The 13,717-nt window shown below is 38.7% G+C and overlaps 1 protein-coding gene across 2 annotated transcripts in view; it reads left to right on the top strand.

Moving 5' to 3' along the window:
* The window catches only part of LOC124633627 (blood vessel epicardial substance-like), a 43,725-nt gene that overhangs the window by 18,575 nt on the left and 11,433 nt on the right, over positions 1 to 13,717 (top strand). For both annotated transcript variants that reach the window (XR_006984766.1, XM_047168908.1), the window contains exons 3-4: positions 4,609 to 4,711; positions 9,368 to 9,508. Coding sequence is in view for 1 of the 2 variants with exons in the window: in XM_047168908.1 (XP_047024864.1) it covers positions 4,609 to 4,711; positions 9,368 to 9,508 (244 nt within the window). In the remaining variant the exon portion in view is untranslated. The remainder of the gene's footprint in view (positions 1 to 4,608; positions 4,712 to 9,367; positions 9,509 to 13,717) is intronic.

Here is a 13,717-nt window from a genome sequence, read left to right as displayed (position 1 = left end):
GGAAGTCTGATTTGAACATTATCATTTTCTGCAGCCCATTTGGTATTGACATTTAACTCAAATCAAAACAGCTGATTAAAATCTTGACGTACCAAATTAATATTAATCACCGTTTCTGTCGTAAAAAATAGCATGTTCTCCTTGACTTGCTGTCTTGTTTTTTGTGAATGAACCGTCCATTGAAAGGGAAATTATCGACATACGGTATACAGTGTCGCAGGCGCATTGCGTAACCGGCTTGCACAAACTCGCGACCTCTTTACGAATTTCGCTCGTATTATGTGCACCTAGCTTATTGCAGGATACTGCAGCTTGTTCTCCTACATGTACCAACGCTGCAATTTTACTTGCTGCACATAATTTACCAACGACAATGTTTCGAGACTTGTTTGGGAGTAATAGTGCTACATATTTAATGGCTGTACCTTTATGGAGCTGAAAGTCTCACGTGCCCATAAATCAATTTGAAATCTGATCAAACCCACATAGGGTGCTGGTGGCCTTGAATATCGATACCTGTTTTGGTTAATGACAGCCTAGTAGCCAGTCACTCCTTTTTCGTTTTTTAAGGTCGCTTCATGACATGTTTTCGTCAACCTTGTCAACTAGAGCTTACCACGCAAGTAATAAAAGAATATTATTTCGCGTTATCAATAGATGTCTAGGTAGCTCTTGCGTCAAAACATAAGTATTTAATTCCAGAGCCAATAAATCACCACGATTTTTTCAACTGATATCTCCTCGTGACTCACAATTTAGAAAGATCTTAGATGAGGAGGCACGGTGAACCGATTATGCCTAGATTCGTCATCTCAGACTCAGAGCATATCGAATTCGGAATCTCGCTTTGTTAATGTATGTATGTATGTCTGACCTTATTTAATGATCCTAATAACTGTTTCATGTGAATGTTTATTCCATTACGTTTACGTCATCGAATCTCTATTGGTGTAAAGTTGAACACAGATGCTCTGTTTATCTTGGCTGGCTTCTTCGGAGCTTATCGAAGTACTCCGGAAATTGCTATATAGTTTACTGAATTGTTTGAACTGTTCAAACATCGGTATGGTTTATAGAGATAATAATATTACTGTAATATTTCTTCCTCGTTTCCAACAAGATGAACTTTTCAGTGTAGGAGATTGGCCGTCTTTGGGTCTAACTGAAATGCTCACTAACTATGTACCATATAACAAGTAAGCATTGCTAAAATCAATGCTGTAAATGACGGTGGTCGAGCACATTGCCTTTTACTTGCGAAAAGCATAAAGTTTAACAACTCGTCCCGCGTTAGCGACGAAGCTATAAAATGGCTGTACAGACTCAGACGTAGTAATTGCAGCGCTTTAAGCTTTATTTACGAGGCCTCGTACCGTGTCGCCAGATGTACTGGGGAGTACTGGATATACTTCACAATATGAAGTGTACTTACTACGCAATAGTGATGCAAAATGCCTGTAACATAGCGAGACACGTTGTAGCTTTGAAATCAGTTCATTTAAATGCATTGCAGGGGTGAAATCTACTAGGCAGATAAGATTTATTCTATATCCCCGAGGGTGGGACAAGAAAACTTGTTTGTTTGTAATGTTTGATGCGCATAATTAGTGGGAAATTGTTAATGCTGGTATAGTTCGGCCATTCAGAGAATGCGTTCCTGACACGTCGCGATTGAACTGACGACGTAACTACATTCATTGATTATTGATATAATAATGTTGTTTTAATGCTCCTCAATTGTTAAAACGGTAAACAACCAGCAAAAATATTTTTATCGTAACTGCAACGCCATTGCAAAGTTACGTCGTCAGTTCAATCGCGACGTGTCAGGAACGCATTCTCTGAATGGCCGAACTATAATTTGTAGATTAATAGCATAAAGCTTTTGCTTAATGTGTGGCGCAAAATACATGTACGAAACCAATGACCAAACGCAACGTGAAATTATTATGCTTCGCAAAAACTCCACTCATAACTCACAAAATTGCGCTTGTCTGGCCTCCGTCCTAAGCGCAGACATCCTAGTAAACGAATGTAATGGATTGCCTTTTTAGGGCTCGGCACAAGAAATAAAGTCCCGTAATTTCACGGCCTGATTCTGAACGGTGGTTACCGCAGCTGGCTCGCCGTACACTATCGATGCGACCCTCAACAACTTTGAACGGAACCCTCTTTCCAGACACTTAGCCAGTCCCACATTGCGGTACTTTGCGGTACTTACGTACTTTACGGACCTATTTTTACCGACCTTGCGAGGGAACAGTTGTCTTTGTGTTTATGAAGCCATTCGCAGGATGTGAGCGATTTTAGAAGCCACCAAGTGTTTGTTTTACAACCAATTTCGTAATAGCTCATCCGCCCATGCAGTTTGATGACCTGACGTGGGTGGCGAGATTTAACGACTACCGAACATTAGTAGGTTTATGTCTATTTTATTGGAAACCTGTTTGCCATTTTTAGACCTACAAGATTCACTCAAAGATATTCTTCAGATAATTAATGTCATCAGTATTGAAATGTCCGGAAAATTCACGGCTATATTCCTTTTAAGGTTTGTGTAAAGCAAGCATTTCGGGGAGCGCTTTATTGTCGCGAAACTCTATTAGGGAGACGACCTTTGCGACACCGAGCTTTTTGGAGCTTGTCTATACAGGGTTGGTGGCAACAATATCTTCAGTAATTGCTCAACTAACACTTTTTGTACAAACCGGTCTAAAGCATGTTTGAGAAATTCAACAATTGAAAGCGAAAGTTGTACAATTTGAATGCCAGGTCATTTCTTTAAAATAGGAATTCAAGATTTATAAAATCCGATGCCAAATCTTTAAAATACAACCTCTTAGCATCGGTATGCTGGATTTGCCAAAAACTTTGCCATGATTGTATTTTTTGATAAGCAGTGGCAGTGAGAAATCGATCTAGATTGTGGCAACCCTAAATCGTAGCTTTTATTCGGGTTTAGACGACATAATGTCAAGTACCACGACCTAAAGCCCATATAAAGGGCGATGGAAACAATTTATGATTGAAAAAAAAGATGCTTTTTTATTAGAATTTGTTCCTGGTAATACAAATTGTTTATCACTTACACAGCTGAAACAAATTCAGGTTTTGTCTCGATTAATTCTGAAACCAATTTAACTGGATTTTGGTATGCTTTGGTTTTATCCGTTTATATTTTTTATTTTATCCGGTCATGATTTTTAAAATACTTAATACGGCCTAAAAACGAAAAGGACTGATTTCTTCTGGAATCATGATACTTTAATAAGGGTGACTATTTTTAGCTCTCGAGTTAAATTGTGAAGTTATTTGTTCAAGTAAATTGAGTCTTCCCGCCGCAGCTCTAACGAGATACGAAGAAATGTGGTTGACAGAAAGTTAATTTAACAATCTTTATCAGCCGATATTCTTTTTAAAATCGTCTTTTTACTTGATTCACTATATACTAGCCAGTATTTTCGCAGCTATTACTTTATTAAAGGGCAATTTTGAATTTTGCAAAAACAAAGAAGTCATCTACGTATAGTAACATAATTTTCGGCAATAATCCGCGACCGAGGACCGCAGAACATGTAATGAGTCCGTGAACACGTACATTGTGTGTTATACCACCGCAGAGACGTTTTATACCGCACGTTTTAATTAGCGCCGTACCTGTAATACTGCGGTTATTAAACCACCATTATTTAAACTTCGAAATTCGTTTAAAAGTTACCTTTTGGCTAATTGTATTTCTATGTAGATTGGATTTGTGTGTTTGAGTTATATGCGGTCTTTTCGATTTATTCGATGTTGAAGTTTGTTCTTTGAATATTAATAGATAGGTTAGGTTCTTTATTGAGGTTCTTACTGCCTACCAGTTAAGCATCTGGCATCATAGCTCCAGAATTTTCAACTAAAGATGGAGGACGCCATACGTTGTGACGCAAAGGCATACTGCAAACACCACAGCATTGTAGATTTTGTGACCGCAAAACTTGTGCAGAAAGCTCTTTAATTAGCCAGTACATCTCAAAGCTTTATACCGAGGACTGAGGTGTATAAATAAAACTCTATATGTACCGCCATTAGGCTCTAATTTGGGTGAAAATACGAATTTTAAGGAGAGTAGACGCGGCTTCGTTGTTTTCCTAAAATCTGAATATTAACTGCACGCTCATATTCATGTTGCCAAATTATTTAATTTACACGAGATGAGCTAATTTTCCCTTCATATAATCATAACAGCTGCTCATATAGTACCCTTGAAGACTGTGAAGGCAGATAATTGCGTAATACAAAACCTGCACACCCTCTGCGATCATTTTGAAACCGTTTTTGTGGGTAACCCAAATCTGATGTGTTTGTGGCTGGAACACGATCCTGGCAGAATAGGATATTGCGAGAAACATATATTGATTGCGTTGTAACCATTATGCTATTGCTTCAGTCGCAATTGTTTCATTATAGTTAGATTTACTTCGAGAGTCAACAGTTGCGTTTATACATCCATTGCTTCCCAATTATCTTCCTTGTACGATTTTTTGAGAGATTCAGTAAGGATCTTTCAAAGGGTCTTTCCATCAAAATGCTTCATTTATTTACGTTTAATGTATGGTGTTTCAGACTAGTGGTGTCACAGAACCAGAGAGCGCTACACATAGTGTTCCCTCATCACTTCCTCGACTCGCCAGAATGGTTTGGCGTGTCCACAGACGAGTTCTTTCAGGTAAGACCTCATTATTCATCTTTGGTGGAGCATTTCCTTCTGTTATCAGAAACGAAATGTAGCCAACATTATTGAATATTGATGAAATAGTTATGGATAAAACATGTTTATGTAGCTTTTATCGGGTACAAAAGTTTCCTCAATCGATCAATCCTTTTTGCCCCTTAACAAAGGTACCTCATTCGTCGTTGCCAAAAAGCGAACCATAAAAATGTTCATAAATATCAATAACCGACTCAAAAGACCAATTTGTCAGGCAGTCGTAACAATGTAAGCATGTAAGTTTATAGTTCACCAGTGTTTTTTGTGTGTTCGTGTCGGATATTTGAGTAGACCGTTAACCGTGCTAATTAAAGTGTAAACCGATCTTATGGGCTGTTAACTGGCCATGCGTATAGTACGGAGACTAATCAATGTGTAAATCGAGTAACCTCGTTTACGCTGCAATTCAAGGCAACAGGCCTTTTTGATTGATTTGGAACAATAGGCTTAACTTTAAAGAAATTTTATTTTCTTGGTTAGTCTCAATCTCAATCTCTAAAATCTTTCTTGGCTTTCGAGTAAAAACGTGTTAGAGACCACAGGTTTCTAAACGACAAATGGTTTGAGTTGGTCCAGTTTTGAAAATACTTTTCTGAAAAATTCAGACAATGTGTTTTCACAAAACTTCTGCATTTTTTAAATTAGTAAACATACTTTTTATGCTCTTATCTAAACGGAAACTGGCTTTAAAACTTGTCGCGCTGTATTTTGTCTAGTAAAACCTTTGCCAAAAATTTGCCTTATCTCCAACCTCTGTGATCTACTTACAAGTATTATTCAGATGTACAATGTTCTACTGTATAATTTCTGCTATATTCGGGTACTGAAGAGTGCCAGTTTATAGTATGACGCCATAGAGTCTAAAAATGGCACAGGACAATTAAGTAGGTCGCTAAGTCGGCCAAGCTATTAAGTTTCTCTCGTTTATTTTGATCGGAAGACGTTACTGTGCTAAATAAGAATATGACACATTTTAAAACGGCTCAATTGTGTTTTTGCTTTCATGTCATTGTTCTCTCTCACCTCATCGTTGCGTTGTTAAACCGTCCTATGTACAGGGAAAGGAGTTATTAAATTCTCAATTATGGCCCTTTATTTATCCACTAATATTTTTTGCAAATAAATACCCAGTGAAGATCCAAGAGGAAATAACATGCTCCACGTTGTAGTGAAGTGGCCTATTTCCATCCAATACAGGTTGTATAAAATATATGCATACTATATGATATGAAAATGTACGCATCGTGTCGTAATCGCATCTAAACGTAGGTGGGTGTCCCTTGCGACCTCTTTGATATCATGTAGGAGGTACAGAAGTTTTATTTAGAAAGCCACTGGATGATCAAATTGGACCTTCGAGACTGCTGGTCAAAGGCTTAAGTTATAAAAAGTTACATGTTTCCAACTTGTCGTGTTTTTTCTGCGTTGCTTTTAAATTCTTTACTCCTGAAAATATATTTTTGGTTCTGTATGAAGGTATAAATACAGTAACGTGACTTTACTTAATTTCCGTGGTTGCTTTCGACAGTATAAAAAAATTCACCTTCTTCAAGTTCCTGTCGTTTAGTTCCCCAACCATCTGCAAGTATATGCGTTATTGTACGATCCAGTCATGATTTCACTCTCATTCGCTCGGCTATTACCATAATATTCGTAGGCGTTTTTGTTCTATACGACGCACACAGCAAAAGTGAAGTCTCGTAAATTATTCAAATTAATTTGGTTTTTATGAATGAAGAAGTTATTATGTACTTGTAGATTTCTCTCGTGGGCTAAAGAGAATTTAATACTACTGAAATACAAAGAATTATTACGTCATCGGCAGTAGGTGTACTGTAATTTGTGGCCTAACTATGATTGTGTGACCTTTTGGATTTGTAATAAAACTTATGATTCATATGTACACTGCTGTACCTAAAATATTCACGTTGTTATGTCCTAAACCAGTCTAGAACTTTAAAACGACCGTCATGAGGTTAATCTTCGCCATAATTATCTTGTTCTTAACTTCAACGTCTTTAGGTAAAGACGGCTATACTTTATTCCTTGCAATCAGGACAAGATCACATTTCTCCGAGGACTAGACATAAAAGAACCAGTCTAGATAGCAGGACTCATTACCTAACGACGCAATATCACTTTAGTAGCAAGCGCGAAGATTTTTACTCAGAAAAGTTTTTCTCCAGTATCCATCGCTTCTAATGGAAGTGGAAAATTCAATTTTGGCCCGTTTTGTTCGTTTACAGTGTAGTTTAAACGATCCGTACGTTTTGCACGCTCAAGTGCTGCTTCGACGTAACCGCTTTTTGGATCCCCTTTGGCAGACATGGCATCGCGAAATCTGGCTTGACTGTGTATGCCATGTTTTGTGTTTAAGTACATGCCATTATGTATGTTAATAGTGCTGTTGTGAATGGAGTTATGTAAACGTATACGCTGTAATAATGTCGTTTGTTGTGATAAGTAAATTATGTATGTGAAGTGCAACGGCGGATCCAGGGGGTAGGTCACAAGGTCATGACCCCCCCCTGGGCCAGGTTCAGGACCTAAGAGGACTAATAATTGAAATGGTTAAACACGATGTTTTTGTTATAAGTATAAGATAATTTTTATTCCGAGTGAATAGGTAGAGTATTTTTGCTGAAGAATTCGTGCTCGCAACGCTCGCTCTCTATTCTTTATTTACTCTTTATCCGTACCCAAAAGGAGGAAACGGGACCCTGTTACTAAGAATCCGCTGTCCGGGTTGTCTACATTACATGCTCCAACTAAGTGAAAAAAATTCTAGCTCGCTACGCTCGCGAGTAAATGACTATGTCTGTGCTGTATTTCTGATTGTTTATTATTTTTATTGACGCACCGAATCAACGAACACAAATGGCACTCGCTCTAATCACGGTTCCTTTTTATTTGTACGTAATTCCCAGTCTGATTTGTGAGTCTTCAAACAAATAATCTAAAAAAGTTCGCGCTCGCTGCGCTCGCGGCTACTTGTTGCTTTACAATGTACTTAATCAGGTGCTTTTGTGTCGTAGGCTCAAAAAATTTCGCGCTCGCTTCGCTCGCGCAATATGAAGTTATCAAGGCAGGGTACATATAATTACCTTGCCTTGAATACTTCATAAGTCAAATATAGCAAAAAAAATATATTAATGGAGTCCTCAAAAACAAAACAGTTTACGCTTCCGACTGCTTGTTACTTTACAGCGGTTTTTAAAACATAAACTTTTTGTGTCCCAAAATTAAAAAATTTGCGCGCTCGCTTCGCTCGCGCTAATTTTTACAATTACGTTGTCCTGTCTCAAATTTCATAACTTAAATCTGGCCAACAGTTTGAGCCTACAATGATTTGGAAACATTTTAACCTACCAAAAAAGTGACTTTCGTTCGAACGTTCTTATTTATATTCCTTGTAAAGTACTTCGATCAATATGTACTACTCATAATCTTTCAATAGATACATAGGTGGCGCTTGGGTGATGATTGCACCCAGGCGCTACATGAGCTAGAGACGGCCCTAATCTCATGAACCCTTACCAATAGTAAGACAATTGAAGTTTTCACAGAAAATGTTTTACTGTTGCTGCAATAAAAAAACGTACGCGCCCTTTTCTGCGTACACAATACTTTTCAAACGTTAAGTCTTCAACCTGAAAAAAATCTCGCGCTTGCTATGATCGCGCTTTCTTGTATTTGTGCTGTTTATTTGTTATACAGCAAGAAAGCATTTTCATCTACTTTTAGTCCTCGAACTGAATAAAAATTTTCGCGCACGCTTTTTTCAATTTCGCATCTGTGATTATGTCCAAGAAATCGCGTTCGCTCAGCTCGGACCATTTCCTAGATAAAAAAACTTTTTTAACCTTAGTCCTCGACCTGAACACAAAATTTTCGCGCTCGCTTCGCTCGCGCTTTTTTGTTTGGCACCTGTGTGTAGTATATAAATATGTACGAGAAATTGCGCTCACTCTGCTCTGGCCATTTTCTACATGAAAACACTTTTCTTAACATTCGTAAAAATTTCGAGCTCGCTCCGTACGTACTTATTGTATTTATACTACTACTTTTAATATTAAAAGAAGTATACGCTACAATATAATATTTTTTGTGACTTGACCATGACTGGGTGACCCCCCCCTGGCGCCGAAGCTGGATCCGCCCTTGGTGAAGTGAAGACATCGTTTTTGTTGCGTGGGTGCTTAAATTAATTGGTTTCGCTTGTTGTTCGTGCTCGATGGTGAGGAGGATCGTGTGCAAATCACTCTTACTTTTGTGACTTTTATTTGAAAGAGTATGCACTAAGTACACGAACGGCAGTGATAAAGTTAGAAAACCAGCATAGTGGTTAATTGAAACACGAGCAAATTCGTTTTTTTTTTTGTTACAAAATCGTTTATTTTTCACTTTGGGTGACGTTCCCAACGGGATAACTGAAATAACGAAACGGGCTTTTACGATCCTCTAATTCTTTTACTCTGTCCGCAATCCCATATCCCACACGGAGAAGGTTTTCAATCTTGAAAATACGAAAGACGAAGAACCACCATTACAAGTGTGCCAAACTAAGTTTGGTCTACTATGTCCTTTTTCTCAAAGCTGTTCTAAAAATTTCAGGTGTCGATAATGGCGATGGAAGAGTCCAGAGTGCTGGTGTGGCACCGAGACAAGCTGAAGCTCTCCATCATGTCAGACGCCTTCCTTCAGGCCGTGTTCGACCACATACTGGGTCGGGATGTTGTTCATAAACTTATGCAGGTGAGATGGAATGGTCTACTTCAATTGATTAATCAGATGTAGCCGTGTAACAACAGAATGGTCAATAATGTCCGTTTTTTTCTTTATCTATAATATAAAAATGAATCGCAAAATGTGTTGGTAAGCGCATAACTCAACAACGCCTGGACCAATTTGGCTAATTCTTTTTTGTTGTGTTTGTTATTGTCAGGAGAAGGTTCTTATGAAAAAAAAATAGGGTAAAGTAGAGAAGTCAGTTGACGGGAGCGAAGCCGCGGGCAAAAGCTAGTCCTTAAATAAAAATACTTTTTGGTTATATTGGATAATGAACTGTATATTGTTCTTCATGAAATTAAAGTAATATAACTTAGTTACTTGAGGACTAAGAGCTAGACCGAAAAGTCTTAACTAACAAATAATGTTATTAGAAAACTTCTTTCATAATTATGTTCAGTGGATCAACTATCGAGCTAACTTTCTCGATCGGATTATCTTCGAATTTTATATCGATTTATTGAAGAACTAGCTTTACTAAAACATTACTTCGCCATGTTAACTATTCTATACGGCCTGTTCTCGACGTAAATAATGTTGCTATTAGCTATATTACAAATTCATATCGGACTACCCCGAAATTATTTATTCACACAACTAGGCTGTTTCGTGAAAACTCAGTTGACCCACTTTACGGGTTACATGGCTGCATTATGATCTAAACAACATCGCGGTATTGGTTCGTGTTGTTCTGATTGGTCTGGGAAAATTGGCATTTTTTATGGCAGAATAATAGCAGCGTTTTACCTGAAATAAAACGCATATTAAATACTTACCTTATTTGAAGCTTACTAGTTTGAGATAGGCACCTACGTGTTTTCCGCTTTTATCTCTGTCCTTTTCTACCCCATATCTTGCATCTCTCTCGCACACCGACCAGTTTCACTCCCCACCAGGCAGGAGGCGACGAGTGTTCTCGGCGGCCACAGTTCGTCATTGAGTCGAAAACACCAGGCAGAAATTAAAATGTAAGCTTCAAATAAGGTAAGTATTTAATATGCGTTTTATTTCAGGTAAAACGCTGCTATTAAATTCTTGACCGTTATTTGAAGCTTACTAGTTTGAGACGTGTTTGTTATCGCCTGGTGGAAGTGGACGCCAATGTGAGCAAAAGCACAATGAAATTGTGTATGTAAATAGGTACTTAGGTACACGAGTAATCACATGTAAGTATGTGTATTGCATCCTGGAATACTAATGTAATCAAAGTTAACTGGTACTGGTACTCAGCTACATCCTGTTAGACTGGAAGCCGACCCCAACATAGTTGGGAAAGGGGCTCGAAGGATGAGTAATAAAAATTAAAAGAGAGATGCAAGAACAAAAGCAAAAATTGATTTCATTTTCTAATAGTAATTAACAAAAACATTGCGATACTTCTTAATAACAATAGTAACAAAAATATAGACATTAATCAGCTGGATTAATTAAATAATCGAGATAACTTGCTACTTCTATTTAGTGGGTATCTTTCCCTTCTGTAAAAATGGGCAAATGTATTGCCTGATCGCCAATTACCCTTTGCTAATATATCGTCCAAAGGTATATTGTCAACACAGATTTTGACGCTACCGCCGAGTGGAAGCTTCCTGGGGTTGTAGTTATTCCTGCCTCTTAACAATGTCTTAATCCACCCGCATCATCGTTCGGGTGCCTGCCTTTGGTTGGCCTCTAACGGATATAAATAAATTTAAGGAATTAGCCGATGTCCGTCTATCTTCTAACAAGGCTTTAGTCTTTCTGACCCAATACACTGGACTTAGATTTATATTTTCCTGATTATCCATCAAACAACAACCCGACTGCCTATGACTAGAACTGTCGGTCTTAGAGCCAAAGACTGGCCATAAGATTAAATTATCTTTGTTGTTTTTGAAATGTTCTGGGTCTATTGCAAGCAAGGAAAGATCATGGACTCGCCTTTCCGAAACAAGCTAGCAAAAGAAAGAGCAGCAGTGTGCCTGGAAGTTGCAAATGGATTATTCTCGTCTACGTTTACTGCACTTAAGTAGGTTACCAATTGGTCAATATTTCAGATGGACGGCTTCCCGGGGAACAGGTTTGCTCAGCGCTATTGATTTTAAAATGTGTCCGACTAGAACGTGTGAACCTAGCTCTAGAGTGGTTTCTGCATTGCATAGTGTAGCTATAACTGACTTGTGTAATAAAATAGTATTGTATGCTAGTTTATTTACTATGTGTAAGTCCGCTAAAAATTGGGTAAGTATAGGTCCAAATAGGGATTCAAGGATTCATAGGATCCAATTTCATACTTTTCGCCCCAATTTAACCATCGACTCCAAGCTGATTGATAAGTGTTGCGTGTGGATTGAAGAAGACTTCAGTCGGAGAGACTCCTTGTCCCTCCCCCCCCCATTTCCTTGACCTTGGCAGGGGGTATCCCCGTTGCTGTGTCTATCGGTTTCTGCTCGAGGTTCATCAATGTGTAGGGTACTGCTAATGATCGGGACTTCAAATCTGCTCGCCAAAATACCTGGTGCCACCGAAGGAACTACTATGAGATTAACTCCCGTTCCTGAATTGAGATGACTGAGGACCTACGGTATAAGGTAAGGTGGCGGTAATACCCATGCTAGCGGGTAAGTCAAAACTTGAGAAAAATGCATCGTGGAACCCCGCTTTCGGGTCCTTCAGATCTAGGGGCACGTAGTACACAACTATGTGTCCCTGGGCTCGCTTCGAGGCAAATAGGTTCACTGCTGATACAAGATGCCACTCCGGTGGAGGTTTGTGTCAGGAGAGATGGTCTGCCTGACTGTTGAATAGGGCTGGTATATGATTCACGACGTGATAGATTTGATACAGCTCAAGATAACTGAATACTCTGTACGTCAAGTTCGGTAGGCTCCTTGATCGGGTGCCACCTTGATTTCTTAGATATGACACCACAGTCCCATTTCTGCATTGAAAAATGGCTGTTGATCTCTTTAGCAACTTGCCGTGATTTTCCAGTTAATACTGCAAGCATCTCTTTCAGATCGCAGTGAAAGCCTTTTTCTCTCTCGTTCCATGAACCCATTACGGGAGTTCCGTTCAGTTGTGCCCCCATCCTACATCGGAGGCGTCCGTGGTTATAAGGTGACAGGGAAGTGGCGAATGAATATCCAAGGTTTGGTGGCAGCTGACCAGCCACCACTTTAGATCTGCTAAGGTATCTGCTGGTAGGTTCAACATTGCTATACTCCATTCACCGAGCCGTGAGCCCACAATGTAACCAAAGAATGACACTTTTTCAAAATGGTGGGTATAACCCGACCGATGACAAAAACGTCACATTTTTATGTAAAATGTTCTTAGTATCTGTGGTCTTCAATTAAGTAGGGTTCTATGTATGACAGTCAAGACTTCTAGGTTCATTTTACATGTAAACGATTTACTACATATTTCATTAAAATTAAGAAAATAATTTACGGCATTTATTATACATATTTGATTTCAATTAAGTTTGAAAAGATTGCATAAGTTCCACAGACATCGTTCTAAAATATCATTTCTAATGTTGTCAGTATATTACTTTCGTAGTTATTTTTATAAAATATGATCATTACTTCAATCGTGACTTATAAGAACCCTTTTTATGGTTTGTTCACCGTTTGGCTCACGGTTCCATGAATAGGGTAGGTATAGATTGCTGTTCAACACTGCATTGAGGATAGTGAGGAGAGCCCGGTAATGCAGTCTGCCGTATGGAACAACGAAAACTTGCGAAGTTTAAAAGTCCTATCAAGCTATGCAGGTCTTCTAAGTTTGTCGTGCTGTTTGTCACGTAGTGCGTTTTGTCATTATCTTGTTGATAATGCTTGCGATTTATTCACTTGCCATCCAAAACATGGTGCAAATGATCCCAAAGTAGGCAAATATATCATGGCGAGCCACCAGAAAATCGAGATACACAATTATAAGTATCCCTTGAGTCTTCAAAGTTTGAGCCACCCAAATTGGTCACTGTGGCGAAGGTCTTGGGTGCCGTGCTTAAGCCAAATGGTAGGCACGTAATCTGAAGCAGTCTTCTTCTGTATACTAGTCGAAGAACATATCTGTGACCTTCGGCTACCGGAAGGTAGAAGTAAGCCTGGGCGAGATCCACTTGCACAGCCATTCGTCTTTCTGAAGAAACTCTAGCACCCGAAAAACATTTATTAAACTGAAGGGTTC

The sequence above is a fragment of the Helicoverpa zea genome, chromosome 10 (genome assembly GCF_022581195.2).
Source record: "Helicoverpa zea isolate HzStark_Cry1AcR chromosome 10, ilHelZeax1.1, whole genome shotgun sequence".
In the NCBI taxonomy this organism is placed as follows: domain Eukaryota; kingdom Metazoa; phylum Arthropoda; class Insecta; order Lepidoptera; family Noctuidae; genus Helicoverpa; species Helicoverpa zea.
This window is presented reverse-complemented; position numbering and strand designations above follow the sequence as displayed.